The sequence below is a fragment of the Maniola hyperantus genome, chromosome 9 (assembly GCF_902806685.2).
Source record: "Maniola hyperantus chromosome 9, iAphHyp1.2, whole genome shotgun sequence".
NCBI classification, from domain to species: domain Eukaryota; kingdom Metazoa; phylum Arthropoda; class Insecta; order Lepidoptera; family Nymphalidae; genus Maniola; species Maniola hyperantus.
Genome location: NC_048544.1, coordinates 989138 through 1007401, shown reverse-complemented (window position 1 = coordinate 1007401; position 18264 = coordinate 989138). Strand labels below are relative to the sequence as shown.

General features: G+C 38.2%; 1 protein-coding gene across 2 annotated transcripts in view; it reads left to right on the top strand.

Moving 5' to 3' along the window:
- LOC117985376 (homeobox protein PKNOX2-like) overlaps positions 1-17978 on the top strand; it is a 40188-nt gene extending 22210 nt beyond the window's left edge. For both annotated transcript variants that reach the window (XM_034972077.2, XM_069500854.1), the window contains exons 2-12: positions 5865-5966; positions 6690-6879; positions 7337-7466; positions 9480-9556; positions 11704-11791; positions 12208-12282; positions 13001-13146; positions 13876-14011; positions 14464-14544; positions 15637-15747; positions 16345-17978. In XM_034972077.2, the coding sequence (XP_034827968.1) occupies positions 5893-5966; positions 6690-6879; positions 7337-7466; positions 9480-9556; positions 11704-11791; positions 12208-12282; positions 13001-13146; positions 13876-14011; positions 14464-14544; positions 15637-15746 (1107 nt within the window). In that variant the 5' untranslated portion in view covers positions 5865-5892 and the 3' untranslated portion in view covers position 15747; positions 16345-17978. The remainder of the gene's footprint in view (positions 1-5864; positions 5967-6689; positions 6880-7336; positions 7467-9479; positions 9557-11703; positions 11792-12207; positions 12283-13000; positions 13147-13875; positions 14012-14463; positions 14545-15636; positions 15748-16344) is intronic.
- The last annotated feature ends 286 nt before the right edge of the window (positions 17979-18264 follow it).

The window sequence follows — 18264 nt, the reverse complement described above, 5'->3', positions numbered from 1 at the left end:
CTTAGCTGTTTTACGCAACTAACAACTTTCATCTAAGTAATTTTCTATGAATACGACTCCAACATCCGAAATCGAAATCGCGGGCGTCAACTAGTATTCTTTTTTTTTAAAATACTTCACGTGTTGCCAGTTATAAAATCCTACCATCAAAATCTACTATATGGACTATGGTAGAAAATCAAAGCTACCGTAACTCATACGGCATTTGTTTACTTATTGTTACCTCAAAATATGGTAACTGGGCAAATATACCAATTATCCAGTTCCCTTTCACTCTGATATTTGGCTGCAACATGAATAAACATTTTTCCTCACTCTACGTGCCTCGCTCCTCCCGGATCTTTGCTTACGTCATTATGACTTTTGGGCAGGGGCACACTGAGTTTTGACAAAAACAAACAGCCAATTTTATTAACTATTTTTTTATTTAATGGTTTACTAGCGATTTTAACATAAAACTTAGTAACTATAATAAACACATAGATTTTTCCATCATGCACAACTATGCAAATTCCGTACAGATGCCAGAGTTACAAAGGGGATAACAATTATTAACAATAAAAAAAAACAATCTACCTGTGTGACGTAATAAATCAAAATCGCTTCCCGCTTCTCGCCATCTGTCCCTCTGTACACTACCCAACGGATAGCCGACTTCAAAAAGGAGGATGAACTCAATTCGTCGGAATCTTTTTTTATTTATGTTCCCCGATTACTCGAATATGCCTGGGCCTAAAATTTTAAAAATCCTTTTTTTTGCAAGGGTATACTTCCCAGGCGATCCCATATAAATTTCGTGAAGATCTGATGAATATCTTCGAAGATAGATAATGGAACTCCTCAACGGATAAATAAAAAAATTCTCATTTATTTGGGACCATAGCGCACAGTACCCAGTACAAAACAACAAAAACACAATAAAGTAAATTGCTCGCAATCTGTGTAATAACTTTTTAACCAGGCTAGGCACAGCATATTTTAATACTTACTAAAAATTCAGATTTTTAGTAAGTAGATGATGCCCGCCATTTCGTCCGCGTGGATTTAGATTTTAATAATCCCGTAGGAACTCTTTAGTTTTCCGGGATAAAAAGTAGCCTTTGTCCTTCCCTGGTATGCAAGCTATCTCTGTTCCGAATTTCATCAAAATCGGTTGAACGGATGGGCCTGAAAGGCTAGCAGACATAGACAGACAGACAGATAGACATACTTTCTCATTTATAATATTAGTATGGATAGACATATTCTTTGTACGAAACTGCTTACAGTGAAACTACGGTGGTAGACCTCCCGTTGTACCACCATCCTTTTTGGCTCAGCAAAGATACAAAATGGTTGCCCCTTTTTTCATGGGAGAAATAAACGGAATATAATTATGTATCCCCTGTTTTCCCGGAAGCCGGGAGGGGCGGTATTAGGTTAATAGTTAGAGGCCGAAATATTATTTTGTCTGGGAAAACTCGGGAAAACAAATGTACTTTGGTGAGATATTAACTTTATATAGGTTAGCGCCCTTGGGATTTGTTTTTTTTTTTGGAAAATCTCTCGCTGCATTGTATTCCTCATTGCTGAAATAAAGCGGTAATAGCTTAGTGGTTAAGACCTCCTATTCGGGAGGTCGGGGGTTCGATCCCGGGCACGCAGCTCTAACTTTTTAGACCTACACGTAAATGCGCTTTAAGTAATCAAACATCACTTGCTTTAAGCCGAAATGCGACCCAAAAGCGGTCTTGGGACACTTTACGAATGTTCAAAGAATCAAGTTTTGGCTCCAAAACCTACAATTTTGTTTATTTATTTTTTAATATATTATAAAAATTTAAGATATTCTTTAGTGAATTACGAGAGCCAAAACACGATTGGCACAATTTGGCTCGATACAAATAAATCGCGAAGTTTCTCCAAAATACGCATTTTTTACACGACCATTATTAGAAAATCTCGTTTTATTCGATTGATATAAAACCAATTACAATAAAATTTCGTATTTACGTTAAACGTTTAATACACTAAGGGATTATGGTATTATTTAATGGTAACAGAGCACATAGAATTTTAAATATAAATATTTATAAAAAGCGTGCAACAAATTTGCGCTCGGGCGGCCCAGACTCCGCTCCCGTCGTAACTCGTACCCATTGATGTCTCGTACCCCATCAATCGCACGCAATGCGTCTAAGAGAGCACCCGTGTACGACTTCAATCCCATTTCGCCTTAAGGTGAAGGAAAACATCGTGAGGAAACCTGCATCCCTGACGGTTGAACTACAAAATGGTCTCAAAGGTGTGTGAAGTCTGCCAATCCGCAGTTGGCTGGCATTGTGGCACATTTTACGCATGGCACTAATTATATGGTACCTATACCTATTTGACTCCGTCATATAGTCATACCATTGTAATGGGTGACTTCAACACTTGTTTACTCAAAGGCGACAATCGGTGTAAAAAGTTACAGTCGGTTACCGATGCGTGTAATCTACATATATTGCCGCTCCTTGCTACTCATAATAAACCCGATTGTGTCCCATCTTTGCTTGACTTAATTATTGTTTCCTCACCTGAATTCGTTCTGAAGCATGGCCAGCACGAGGCTGATGTTTTTTCTCACCATGATCTTTTATTTCTTTCATATAAAGTCCGTCCACCAAAAGCAAAATCGAGAATCCTTCTGCAACGTAGTTTTAGTGGAATGGACAAAGAACGTCTTGTTGAAGATGCTCGCCTTTTGGACTGGTCTGCTGTTATTAACGCTGCTACGGTTGACATGAAAGTCGAATTATTTAACTCCTTTCTCATTCAGCTTTACGACGTTCATGCTCCGGTTAAGCCTATAAAAATCAAACATTTACCAGCACCTTGGCTAACAGATGATCTCAAAAAACTTATTATGAATAAAGGCTTTGCGAAAAGTAAACTTAAGGCCGAAAAGTCTGATAAAAATCAGCGGAATTATAATAAAGCTCGGAATCGCTGCAATACATCGTGTAGAGACGCACAACGACGCCACATTCACAAATCTGTCGAAAACGGCGACCCTGCCAAAGTTTGGAAATTTCTAGAATCTCTTGGAGTTGGTAAAGCGTCCCCTAGTTCGCCTCATCAGAATATTGATATTGATCTCCTTAATAAACATTTTACTTCAGCTAGTACAATAGATAACTCAGATAAGGATCGCACTCTGAGTATTCTTTCATCTATGCCAGCTCCTGATTATCAACCGTTTAATTTCAATCCTTTCACTGAATGTGATGTTAAAAAGAACATATTATCAGTCTCGTCTAATGCCGTGGGTGATGATAGCGTTAGTCGTAATATGATCTTACCTATCCTTGACGTTGTTATTCCTGTTCTAACACATATTTTAAATGTATCTATCTCAACGTCTAAATTTCCTGAAGCTTGGAAAAGTGCTCAAATTATTCCTCTCCCAAAAAAGGCTCATGCCTCACATTTTTCTGAATTTCGCCCTATTTCAATTCTCCCATTTCTATCTAAAGTTCTTGAGAAGCTAGTTTTCCACCAATTGTACCTATTCCTAAACAGAAATTGCCTTCTAAATCCCCTTCAGTCTGGTTTCCGGTCGGGCCATAGTACGACTACAGCGCTAGTAAAAGTCACCGACGACATTCGACGGGGCATGGATAATAAACAGCTCACTGTGTTGGTATTGCTGGATTTTAGCAATGCATTTAATTCCGTCGATTTTGACATCTTGCTGAGTCTGTTACGTTCCATTAACATATCTCCATCAGTGGTTGGTTGGTTTCAGAGTTACCTCAGTGGGCGGCGGCAGCGTATTCGCATCGAAGGTATGTTTTCATCTTGGTGCGAATTGCGTGCTGGGGTTCCTCAAGGTGGCGTGTTGTCTCCTTTACTCTTTGCTATCTTCATTAATTCAATTTCCCAAATCATTACTTCTCTCTATCACATGTACGCAGACGATCTCCAAGTGTACACTCAGTCAACTCTCGAAGACTTGCCCTCTGCTATTTGTACTATTAATAGGGACCTGGCGGCTGTCAGTGAATGGAGTAAGAGTTATGGTTTAAAAGTGAATCCTTGTAAATCCCAGGCTATTATTATTGGTGGTGCTGGCTTGATTTCGAGGGTTGATTGGGATAATCTACCAATACTTACATTAAATGGTGTTGTTATACCTTATAGTGCTACTGTGAAAAATCTCGGTGTCTACTTGGACACTACTCTCTCGTGGTCTCATCAATTAAAGGAACTCAGTAGAAAGACCTTTGCTGCCATGGGTTCTCTCAGGCGCCTACGTTCTTTGCTTCCCATTCCTACTAAGATTATGTTAGCTCAATCTTTACTGCTCTCTATTCTCGATTATGCAGACGCAAGCTACATTGATTTAACCGAGGACCAACTTAATAAACTTGAGCGAATCCAAAACCTTGCTATTAGGTTTATATTTGGCTTGCGCAAATATGACCATGTCTCCGAATTTCGTTCAAAGCTCAAATGGTTACCCATTCGCTTTCGCCGGAATCTGCACATCGTTTCTCTTCTGTACTGTGTATTGTTCAATCCAATGACTCCAAGTTATTTAAAAGAAAATTTCAAATTTCTAGGCCATGACAGACCAGATAGAGTTTTACGATCAGCGGGAAAACTCATTCTAGCGCCACCTACACATCGGACAAAATACTTTAAGAATTCCTTCACGGTCACTGCTATCTGTTTATGGAACGAGCTTCCCTCGCAAATCCATCGTGCTGAATCCCTTAACAAATTTAAAATTGACGTCAAAGATCATTACCTATCTCTTTGCTATCATCAGTAACGGCATAGTTTATTATTTAAATCTATATGTGTATATATATCTATGTAGTCTTATGTATGTCTATTATACTTTATTTGTATGTATTAGTGTATTAACAATATGTATTTTATATTCTTATTATATGGTTTAGTTTATTTAGCTATTGGTATTTAGGTTTATTTTACACCACCTCCCATTGTCCATTTGTTCGTTTTTTCCCTAGCGTTAAGGTTGTCTGGAAGAGATCGCTATTTAGCGATAAGACCGCCTTTTTGTACCTATTTATTAAGATTTCTTTTTGTAACCTGTCATTTGTGTTTCTGTGGTGCAATAAAGTATATACATACATACATACATACCTATACCTACCTCACTTGTAATGTGATGTGATATATCAAACGCGCGTGTAAATGTGTTGCACTGTACTAGAATGAATCGCAGCAACACCTCAAGGCTGCGGCAATAAAAACGGATATTAAAAACCAAACGCGTCGCATTTATCACAACTGTTGCCACTAGATTGATATAAGATTCTGCTGTAACCCCCCCCCCCCCCCCCCCCCCCTCACCACACCACCCTTGTGGGAGACTCCATCTTAGGATTGTTTAGTTGTTCTTACAACAAAATACGTTTATTGCTTTGCTTGTACAGTGTATTGTGCTTAGGAATTTGGTCATGAAATATGATTTACTAGCTTATTCCCGCGCCTTCGTCTAATTTTACACAAATTTCAAACCCCTATTTTACCCACTCAGGGGCTGAATTTTTAAAAATCCTTTCTTAGCGGATGCCCACGCCATAATAGCTATCTGCATGCCAAGTTTCAGTAAGATCCGTCCAATAGTTTGAGCTGTGCGTTGATAGATCAGTCAGTCAGTCAGTCAGTCACCTTTTCCTTTTATATATTTAGAAAAGAAAAAGAAAATTGTCCAGAAGTGTTCAAAGATGTGTGAGCCTGCCTATCCGCACTTGGCTGGCGTGTTTCATTCTCAGAGGAGACCCATCGCCCGCCCACTAATGAGTAGTCGTACTCATGATGTTGATGATGATGAAGTCATTAACGGCAACACTGGTGGTTGTCCACAGATGCGGTGGCGGTGGTAGAGCGGTCGGGATGCAGGGCGGCGGCGCGCCGGCCGCTGACGCTGACCAGGCGCAGTTCGAGGCCGACAAGCGCGCTGTTTACAAGTAAGTAGCACTAGCACTACCTCTGCGTTGAATACTCTACTTTTCACACCTCGCGAGACAATAAAATCAAGGCGCACGGAATCCGTAAGACTGGGGGCACACGATGCGTTGCGGCGCCGCACCGTAAAGATTTCACCGTATCAGCGGGCACACGAGCGGTGCGGCGCCGCAACGTTGTTATGTCGCAGCGGCGCCGTAGCAGCGTTGGACAGTCTATAGTATATAGTAGATAATCTATGGTCTAGTGCTATCTTATACACGGTCTTCCCAAAAATTGTCTATGCAGTTGCACCTACATCTCAAAAGCTTCCTGTTCTTAAAACTTCTGATAATATTCAAGTTACGCTATAGAACTCTATTATAAAATCTAAATATTCTATTGGAACCATATTATAAAAGGGCTAGCTTATGCTCGCGACTTCGTCCGCGTAGACTACGCAAATTTCAAACTCCGATTTCACCCCCTTAGGGGTTGAATTTTCGAAAATTCTTTTTTAGCAGATGCCTATGCCATAATAGCTATCTGTATGCCCATCCCGATCCGTCCAGTATAGTTTGAGCTGTGCCTTGATAGATCAGTCAGTCAGTCAGTCACTTTTTCCTTTTTATATTTAAGATATCTGTACTTTACGCTGACGATTTAGTGTGACATAGTCGCGTTACCAGTTTATGACGGTTCCTCGTAAGGCAATTTTGTGTGTCACCTCTTTGTCCACCTTCCAGACACCCCCTGTTTCCACTGCTGGCCTTGCTGCTGGAGCGCTGTGAGCAGGCGACGGCGGGCGCGGAGGCGCCGGCCGCGGACGCGTTCGGCGCAGACCTGCAGGCCTTCGTGCAGCACCAGCGCCGCGACCGCCGCCCCTTCCTCGTCGACGACCCGGAGATCGACGGCCTGATGATTAAGAGCATCCAGGTTAGTGTCTTCCTCCTCAGGTGGGCGCGGACTTGATGATGCTCAAGAGCATTCAAGTCAGCTCTAATGTTCATCTTGGAATTGAAGATTCGATTCGATTATCGAGTAGTAGCAAAATTATCGAGTACTCGTTTTTGCTCGCGTCTTCCGCGTGGACTATTCAAAATATTTCTCCCTTAGGGGTTGAATTTTCAAAAATCCTTTCTTAGCGGATATTTAAGTAAAAATAGCTCAATCTGCATGCCAAATTTCACCCCGATCTGTCCAGTAGTTTGAGCCGTGCCGCTGTGCGTTGATAGATCAGTTAGTCAGTTACCTGTTCCTTTTATATATTTAGATAGCTTACCCATTTGTTAACTTCTGTTTCAATTATTGTCGGCTCGGATCAGCGTTGAAACCAGCTGTGATCTAGAAACTCTTTTACACGAAATGAATATACTATCTCACTCTCCCCCAGGTCCTCAGGATCCACCTGCTAGAGCTGGAGAAGGTGCAGGAGCTATGTCGAGATTTCTGTGGTCGGTACATCGCCTGCTTGAAGACCAAGATGCAGAGCGAAAACCTTTTGAGGACGGATTATAGTGCTGGTATGTATGTTCTAGCGTTTAAACTACCGTGAGTGATTTCCATGAGTACCCTTATTAAAAATGCGAAACTGTGTTTGTTTGTTGGATTGTTGGTTTGTCGGTTTGTCGAAGGACAAACCAACAAACCAACAAGCACCAACCAACCACCAACCAACCGTTGCGACGTGATTGAAGAATCACATCGCAACGGTGCAACGGATTGACGTGATTTTTTGCACGGGTATAGTTAAAGACCTGGAGAGTGACATAGGCTACTTTTTATCCCGGAAAATCAAAGAGTTCCTACAGGATTTTTACAGGAAATCTAAATCCACGCGGACGAAGTCGCGGGCATCAGCTAGTTGTATATAATATCTCTCACCCGGCTATACTCACGTGTTTAGTCGACGTTAGCCCGACTAGTTTCATATGTATGTTCTTCGACTTACGTTTCAAAAGTAGCGTTATTCTTCTTCGCTTGAGCATTTTGAAAAGGACAGTACTACTTTTCACTATGATCATCATGATCAACCCATTACTGGCTCACTACTGAGCTTGCTAAAAACGCACATAACTGAGAAAAGTTAGAGGTGCGTGGCCAGGATCGAACTCCCGACCTCTCGAATAGGAAGCGTAGTACGTATTCTTCTTTTTAATATAGTTTACATCTAAGCGATGTGTTACCAGTTACGACAATCGACATCATTGTGCCATACTCTTGGCTTTCCGTTATTCACAGACCACCACCTATAGACTCCTAATAGCCGGAGACCCCCGATCGCCAAGCTTAGGCAGTTGCTTAGCATAAAAGTCAGCCCGCGCCCGTTAGGTACCCTAATTTCACACATTGTCTTGATTACGTGACTTTTGTGTCCACCAATCACAACAAAGCATTCTCCCCTGCCCCCCGCCAACATTTTGCGATTTTGTTTTCATGCAAAACCTTGAATATGCGTACTCTTGAGGTTGAATTCTCTGTGCCGTTATTATATTTAAGCCAATTTAGATGTAATTTCCTAGCAAGAAGTTAAAATTGAATAACATTTCGTTTATTGCTAGTGTCCTGACGTCGCGTTACAAGTAACGTAAAAAGGAACTCCTCTCTTGCCAAAGGAGCTCTGGTAGGCTGTTTAGGCATGGCTCTCTTAACGATACAATTAAAAGAGCTCTTGCCACCATAAATATGTTTGTTAATGTTTTCGTTTTGCTGCAGCAAAGGTTTGGAATGATCTCCCACCTCCTCTCCGTGAATGGAATAGTCCTACAAGCGAAATTACGATAAAAAATAAATTAAGGAATTTTTACTTAAATGACCAGATAGAGGCAGCTAAATTTATTTACAGTAAATAATTAGTACCATTAAAACTAGGAAAATTATTACAAATTATATATTGTTTTTTCTTTTAAAGATAATTATATGTTCACTAGATGATGTTGCTGTATATTACTGATAGGTATTTTTAAATGATTAAGAGCTTTATTCTTTAGGCTAAGCTGGGAAGGGACATTTTTTATATTTTATATACTTATATTTTACTTTTATATTTACATTTATTTTTACTGCTAATTTTTAGATTTTGTTCTTTTTTATGTTACTGTTTTGGTTTAGTTTGTTCTTTTTATGTCACTGTTTTGGTTTAGTTTATACAAAGTTTTATTGATCAATGCAGAGATAACGCAACGGGCGCGGTGCGTTTTTATTAATCAATATAAATTTATGGCGCAAACTGAAAACCAGCGCCGAGCATTGTGAGCAGTGCTCGGCTATGCTGAGTTTGCGACCTTTTGTCTATTGTTAGTTTTTAGTTTAGATAGTATATTAGATATTACATTGTACATACTAGTTACTAGCAATAATGTAAACAATAAAGCATATTTATTTATTTATTTATTTATTTATAAATATTCTTGCGCTCATTGAGCCGGCAGGGATTAGTCGGGATGATGGCAAGAGACCTGATGGATTGACGCTGGTTCCCTGGGAACGGGGACGGGCGCTAATTAAATAAATATTTAGTTGTTTTCTGGTTCCAGGTGGTGTGGAAAGCAATAATAACTTATCTGGGACGATGGACGACCAGTCCAGTACGTCTAACTCACCGCAGTATCAGGTTAATTTTTTAACGCAGTCATTTTGATTTTAAGTCCCTCAAATTGCTAAGGCTGGCCGCCATTTTAGTGACGTCAGCACTAGACTGAAGTTTCGAGCTGATGGTTTTCATATTTTTTATTTACGTAAAATTTTATTATCAATGGTTAACAAATAAACTATTAATAAACTTGAATCTAAAAAAACAGCTGATGGTATATTCTTATTTCGACATCATTTCGATGTTAATGAGACATGGTTCCAGCGCAATAGCAAATTGCGGGACTTATAGCCAACCTAATAAGGATGGTCTGGCTAATAAAAGAACAGACTGGAAAAGTGTGGCAATTTTTTTTAAATAAAAATGGCGAGCAAACGAGCAGGTAACTTGATGTTAAGTGATTACCGCCGTCCATGAACATGTGTAATACCAGAGGAACCACCAATGCGTTACCGGCCCTTTTAGGAATTTGTTGGTCCGCCCCTTGAATAACCCCATGTTGTAATCTAATGGGAACACCGCCGAAGGGAGTTGATTCCACAGTTTGCATGTGCGTGGAAAAAAGAAAAAAAATATATCATAATATGATATAATTGAAAAATTAAAAAAATATCAGTATGGCAGCCTCAAAATTAGTATGACATACCTAGAATAACCTAATTTGATACTAGAATTCCTTATTTTTATTTCTGGTTCTATCATATTTTTTTATTCCAGGTCTGTCATACTAATTTCAGAGCTGCCATATTGAAATTTTTAAACTTGCCGCGCTTTTCCAGTCCCTTCTTTCGTAAGCCATATTTCCAATTTTAATTCCGTTTTTATACAGTGTGTAACCAGAACGCTGGCAAAAACCAAGACAGGTGATAGTACTGATGATTACTGATACGATACCGCAAAAAAAAAAACGCGAAAAAAATAAATTAAAAAATCCTATATTTAATTTAATTTAATTTATTTTATTTTGTAGAGACAAACAGTTACAATTAGTCAACTGGATAGTATATATATAAAAACACTTAAACCAAAGCAGTCTCCAATGAGAAATTAACACTTATAATAAAAAATTGTGTCCACAACACACGGGCATAGTATGCGTATGAAAAACTAAGCACAGAGTATTTAAAACTAACTAGGTAGGTAAACTTAAGGAACACAGAACTAAAGTAAAATATAAACTATAACTAGGCAGAATTTGATATAACATCCTTAATTGCTAATTTATTCCTATGGAGAGAGAGATTAAAAATATCACTTTTCGCGAATAAATGATTAGCTTGGTTGCAACTTCGTCGTATGAATGTGTTATCAGCGTGTTTAGTATTGTATTGTATTGCAAATAAAAAATCTGACTGACGCTAGAGGTCTACGAACTTTGCGCAAGTAGGACCTTGACCTTAGTTTTGAACGCTACTCATTGTGGGTTTGAAAAATACTAAATCACTAAAACTACAAAATGAGGCAAATGGTTATTGGTACTGGATTTTGTTTCGGTAGTATAACAGTAACGTAAAGTTTTTGCTAACATGCTGGTTACTCTCTGTATAAAGGTGGCTTATTAATTGTATTTTTTTTTCTTTTTTTAAAAAGAATATTAGCCATTTTTTTAAATGACTAATATTCCCCTTTCCTCTCCAATTAAGCGTCAGGCTTGTGCTAGGAGTAGGTACGACAATAGTGCAACGGGCGGGGTTTGAACCGTCGACCTTTCGGTTTTCAGTCCACTCCTATACCGGTTGAGCTATTGGCACCGATTCTAAGCACAACCTAATTTTAGAGTATTCGCACCCTCTTCTTACTATTGTAATATGAAAAGGACAGAAGCAGTTTGACATTTCTAAATTTAATTTTTAGATGGTAAAACCCGTGATTTTAGCACGCACTCGCGAACCTACTGTTTAAACTTGTATTGTGCACTAAAATTTAGAGTCTTTAAATGTGAAAGTCATGTTCCGTTCCTTTTTTAGCATTAGTAAAAAGAAAAGGATGCATATACTCTAAATTTAGTTTAGAGAGAGACTAGAGAATCGGGGCCATTGAGGCTCTAAACTTTTATACTCTAAAGGCTTTTATGTTTTTTTATTTGTATTATTTGTATTATTTTTTATTTTTTATTTGTATTATTGTATTTGATTTATCTGCTATATTTTGGGAATGTTTCCCCCCAGTCCCCCGCGGCGCCTCTGAGCGCGGCCTCGTTCCCGGCCGTGTACCCCGCCGTCACCGACCTGCCCTTCGCGTCGCATAGAGAACCACGTGAGTACCATACATTTTTTTTTAAAGAATATTAGCCATGTTAAATGACTAATATTCCCCTTTCCTCTCCAACTAAGTGTCAAGCTTGTGCTAGGAGTAGGTACGACAATAGTGCAACGGGCGGGGTTTGAACCGTCGACCATTCGGTTTTCAGTCCACTCCTTTACCCGTTGAGCTATTGAGGCTCTAAGTTACCATCAAGGTTCATGCAAAGTGATGTGTTTGCACGATTGTTCGGTAGGGAATGTCTTCTTCTCGTGAGTCTTGTGTTCGAGAAGAAGCGCCGGATTTTCGAATCGTTCCAAAATTGATTGTAGTTTATTAGATGATTGTTCTGACTGATGTTACATCCAAAAAAGTGGGATCTCCAATTTTTTTAATTATCGTATCACTTACATTAAAAAATTTATTTTCAGCACCTCTTGTAGTCCAGGGATCAACGCCTATAGGACAAATTGGTGCCGGACTACTCTCTACGGATTCCTTTACCGGTAAGACCTAGGCGTTTTAAGAAATCTGATTTTTGTGATTGATGTGAACTATCAAAAATCGGTCAAGTGCGAGTCAGACTCGCGTACCGAGGGTTCCGTACTTGGGTATTTTTTTTCAATATTTTGCATGGTAAATCAAAACTAATACGCATAAAAATAAATAAAAATCCACTTGGTATAGGTCTAACTTTGAAAATTGAATAAACTAATTCATTGTTTATGAACACATTTTAATTTTTGTGTGATGTATGTAACCACAAATCTACGGTTTTCGGATTTATTCCTTTACTTGTGTTATAAGACACTGCTACCTGCCTTTCATGATTCTAGGTCAACGGAAAATACCCTATAGGTTTTGATACTCTTGGTCTTGACATACAGACAGACAGATAACGAAGTGATCCTTATAAGGGCGGTTACGCACTCATCCGATCCGGGGCCGTGAATATTCGTTCCGAAGTAGTCATACAACTATTTGTATGGTAGCTTATGACATTATTATGACGTAGATTTTGTATCCGTTTTTCACGGAGTGCGTGATCGCTCGGGCTCCTTTTTCTCTGAAGATACGGAACCCTAAAAAGTGCTAACTAAAATAAAAATTAATTTAAATTTAGATTTATTTAACAGGAAAACTTACAGCTAATATGTAGGTCTTATAATTTTTAATTGTAATAAATAGGAGGTCTTTGGCTAAGTAACATTTGTTTTGGTCCAGGTACGAATTCCAACTCGTGTTCGTCAGTATCTGGATCCCCCCCTCCCGCGGGCGCGGACGAAGAGGGGGAGGAGGGTGGAAAAAGGGGGGTGTTGCCCCGACACGCCACACAAGTCATGCGCGCCTGGTTGTTCCAGCATTTAGTTGTGAGTTCCTACCCCCATCCTTATCGAAAACGTGCAAATTAAATACGGAATCAATCAAAAACAAGCATGTTACTAAGTTAATAAAAACAAAATAAATAGAGTGTATTTTCTGAAAAATGTTTCACCATGAAATTTCAATGGTGTAATTAGAACCCTAGCAAAAACTAAGCATTATTATTGTACTACCTAAACACAATCCAATACCAATAACCATTTGCCATAAACTTGTAGTTTTTGTGATTTAGTATTTTCCAAAATTGCAATGTATAGCGTGCAAAACTCGGGGCCAATGCCCCGCCTACGACGTGGCATTTCGGCAGCTAACTACGCAATGTAGCGTCAGCCAGATGTGTTATTTGCAAAATCTTGTTAACTTTAAAAAAATACATGTGTGATTTTTTGCACGGATATGGTTAAAGACCTGAAGAGCGACAGGCTACTTTTTATCCCGGAAAATCAAAGAGTTCCCATGGGATTTTAAAAACCTAAATCCACGCACACGAAGTCGTGGCCATCAGCTAGTAATAAAAAATAACAGTTAGTCAAAGACAAAGTCAAATGGTTTATTCAAAATAGGTAATAAATTACTCTTATTGATAGTCTGGTATAGTGTTAGATTTGTAAGATATAGTGGTGATAAGTATTACGCAAACTTAAAACTAAAGCTACGAGGGTTCCAAACGCGCCCAGTTTGGTTAGTGTTGATGAGAGTGAATTTCCTTGTTCCAGCATCCGTACCCGACGGAAGAGGAGAAAAGATCGCTGGCGGCGCAGACACGGCTAACGCTGCTGCAAGTTAACAACTGGTTCATTAACGCACGACGCCGCATACTGCAACCCATGCTGGATTGTCAGGACAAACCGGGTAAATAATTTTAAATACATATCAAAAATTGCGTAACCGGCAGGAATCGAACCTGCATCTTCTGGGTTCGCGCCCTTCAGTACTGAGTTAACATACATATCACCAATTTCGTCACTCGCAGTAAGCGAGACCGTGGCCGAATGGTCAAGGCATCGGGCTCGAACCCAGAAGATGCAGGTTTGATTCTTGCCGGTTACGCAATTTTTGATACGTATTTAAAATTATTTAGTAATTTCCTTGAAGTGTAGGTAAAACACTAAAAAATTATAAAAAACCAGGTAAATATTTTAAGCGAATTTCGCGACTCAAATCTCACTTTCTGCCTGGAATTCGCACCAACTTGCATGCCAAATTTCAGCCCGATCCGTCCAGTGGTTTGAGCTGTGCGTTGATAGATCAGTCAGTCAGTCAGTCACCTTTGCTTTTTATACATTTAGATGTTTTCGTTGCAGGCGGTAAGAAGAGTAAAAACGGGTCATCAATAAGCAAGAGGTACTGGCCGGACGCTCTCACCAACCCACAGTTTACGGCCGGTAAGAATATTTGATTTTCTGTTGTCATGTTTGGGGACCATGAATGTAATAATAAAGGTGGATAGGCGCTCCTAATAGCTACTTGAAAACAAATACCTAGTTATTGGTACTGATTCTGAGCACAACTAAATTTGAGAGCATTTTTTTTTTTTTTTTTAAAGAATATTAGCCATGTTAAATGACTAATATTCCCCTTTCCTCTCCAACTAAGCGTCAGGCTTGTGCTAGGAGTAGGTACGACAATAGTGCAACGGGCGGGGTTTGAACCGTCGACCTTTCGGTTTTCAGTCCACTCCTATACCGGTTGAGCTATTGAGGCTCTGAAGCATTTGCATCCTCTTCTTACTATTATAATATGAAAAGGACAGACACAGTTTGATAGTTCTAAATTTAATTTAGAGCCGTTAAACCTCGTGATTTTGGCTACCAGTCGCGAGCCCATTGTTTAAATTTGTAGCGTGCACTAAAATTTAGAGTATTTAAATGTAAAATTCATGCTCCGTCCTTTTTTAGAAATATTAAAAAAAAGAGGATGCAGATACTCTAAATTTAGTTTAGAAAAAGACAACAGAATAAGCGCAATTGCTATCCTACTTTGACTAACAAATTAGAACGAGAGGTAGAACCCCAGTGGTATTCAATCCTCTTTCTCGATAGTGATTGAAGCTGCCTATGATACCATCTAGTCATCTAATTAAGTTGATCGCACATTGCCGCTAAAAGTGCAAGAGACGCAAACATGTATCGCATTTTTCAGTTCTAAAATGTATTTACATACTAGCTGATGCCCGCGACTTCGTCCGCGTGGAATTAGGTTTTTTAAAAATTCCGTGGGAGTTCTTTGGTTTTCCGGGATAAAAAGTAGCCTATGTCACTCTCCAGGTCTTCATCTATACCCATGCAAAAATCACGTCAATCCGTTGCACCGTTGCGACGTGATTGAAGGACAAACCAACAAACAAACACACTTTCGCATTTATAATAAGGGTACTGATTTGCGGCTTTCTCAACTCTTCGGCTTTTTGCAGAATGAAAATATCTAGGTAAGTTTACTCAAAAACATCAATAATTCTTTTTAATTATTTTTTGCAGGTCTCCTTTCATCATCAGAAGATGAGGAGCAGGAGGGGGACCACTCCGGCGATGAGCAGGAGTCGCAGAGCGAGGAGCCCTACCCGCCCATACAGCAACCCATGCACTGAGGTAACCCTAGACCCTTAAAAAATGCCTATTCAACTCCTACAGTACGACAAGGCTCTTTTAAGCATTTGAATGACATTGACAGGGGGGCGCTCTTGGAGAACAAAGGCTTAGAATATTCAAACAAGAACAAAGGGAACACTTGACGGCAACGTTAGTTCCGAATTTCGCCACGCGCCAACATAGTCTTGTCGCACTGTAAAATTATTACTTTTGACATGACAGTTGCCACACTGAGCACGGGTGTGTTTTCAAAATTTATACAGTGCGATAAGGCTCTTTTCGCGCGTGGCGAAAATCGGAACTAATGGCGCCATCTTGTGAAGTGTCACGCTGTCCCCGTATATGCGGTGTTGCTAAGTAAAAAATTCTGAAATCCACTGTTAACAAAATCACACTAATATTTAACAAAAACAGCGAAATTCAGATTTTTTGTTTAGCAACACCGCATATACGGGAACAGCGTGACACTTCACAAGATGGCGCCGTTAGTTCCGATTTTCGCCACGCACCAAAAGAGCCTTGTCGCACTGTATATCCGCATTACAACTCTTTCTTATGAAAGTCTGTTGAAACAAAAAAATCTCCATCTCTTTCCAGCACTCAAGATTAGAGCAGGACAACAAGTCACATGACAGAACTCAAACAGAAACATTAAAAAGACAAAACTGTGTATACCATAGGATAAGTTAGAATAGAAACATGTATACGTAAACATACCTCACTATTTTAAACTTATATTTAATTATATAGACGCTTTTTAATGTCTGTTCGTTTGATTTTATGTATTTTGTGAACAGTGTATATGGTTTTCTTTCATACTAATAATAATAGACCAATATAATATTACATAGGTACTTGTGGATAATATAATAAAAGTTGATTTAAAACTATAAATGTAATTATCATGACTGTTAACAACTTCTCTATGACCAATAAAATTATGTAGTTCCTTCGGCATATATTTGAAAAAAACTACATGTTTATAGTGAGACAGGAAATTCAACCGCAAAAACATTATGTACAGTACACGGCAGAAAATAATGTATATCAACCTTTAGAATGACATTTCGGCTTTGTAGAGCGTTGTCTCTGCCACTCATACCTCTGTGACGTTTTGTCGGTCTCAACGACAGAAACGATGCTCTACAAAATCGCTATCTCTATCTAAAGGTCGACGTACATTATTTTCTGCCGCTTACTGTAGCCTTTATTTATTATACCAGTGATATTATTGAAGTCATGACTACATCACCCTATGCTATGCGTGCTTGGACGCCATCTTAACACGCAATTGATCATTAGAAAATAATGTACACTGTTCATTTATTAAAACAAAGTTGGGATACGCTCTTCGAGCTTTTTATTTGTTGACAGTATATTTTAATAACGGAGTGATAAAGTTGTAAAACCATAATATAGTATGATGGCAAGATTATAATTTATAATCAGAAAGGCCAGAAAAACAAAAATTAAATTTTGAAAGTAAGTAAAAAAATAGTAGGTTTGTATTCGATTACTAAGAAGATTATCTGAGCCTGAGTTCGAAAATATAAAATTAAAATAAAAAAATTATAATGTTGCCATACTTCAAAAATTTCCCTATTTATGTTTTATTTTAGTACGGCTTTAAAATTTCAATAATTTTGTGACTCTTCTTGATATGTATGCGTCGTCAATTTTCGTAACTGGTTGTGAATAAAGTAGTTTTGTTTTTCAACCTTCACCGACTGAGCAAAATGAAATAGTATAAGAATATTTTTTACCACAAAAAAAAACTATAGACAATACCGTCCATAGACAAATTGTATTTATTTGTATAAATAAGTTAATATACTCATATTATTTTAATTTCTTTTTTACAGCCGCCATATTAGTTTAAGAGTAGTTTTAGCATAAACATATAGAATACGATAAAAATGATCGCCATTCGTGAAATTCTTATTCTATTTGTTTATGATTTTTGCGTACTTTTAAAGGGCTATACGATCAAATTATACGATTCAAGTAAAAAATGTATACTCAAAGAACCTATTCGATTCAAAATCTGTATACGCGGAAAGTAATAATATCGGAAAATTTTAAATTTAGATGTAAATTTTAAAAAATGATTCGCTGTATTCGATAAACGGAAATCGATTAGGATATCGATTTTCTTAAGTATTAATCGTAAGCGTATTTTGGAGTATTCGATAATAATTACGTGCTATCAACAGTCATTATATAAATAGTAATAATAACACAAAAATAATGTCTCGATATATAAAACAAAATAAAATTGACTTGCAGTTATTTTGGAAAACTTTGTATTACATAAAAATCATTAAAATTTATCAATATTAATAATGCTATACCTCCATATTTCGAAAAATACTTACTTAATTTTTGGTCACGATTTAAAATAATAAATAATTTATACTTATATATTTACCACTACACCCAATAAATATATATCTAACTACGCGATAAATACTTTTGACATCAGTTTTCAAAAAAACAACGTCAACTTTGATGCCACAA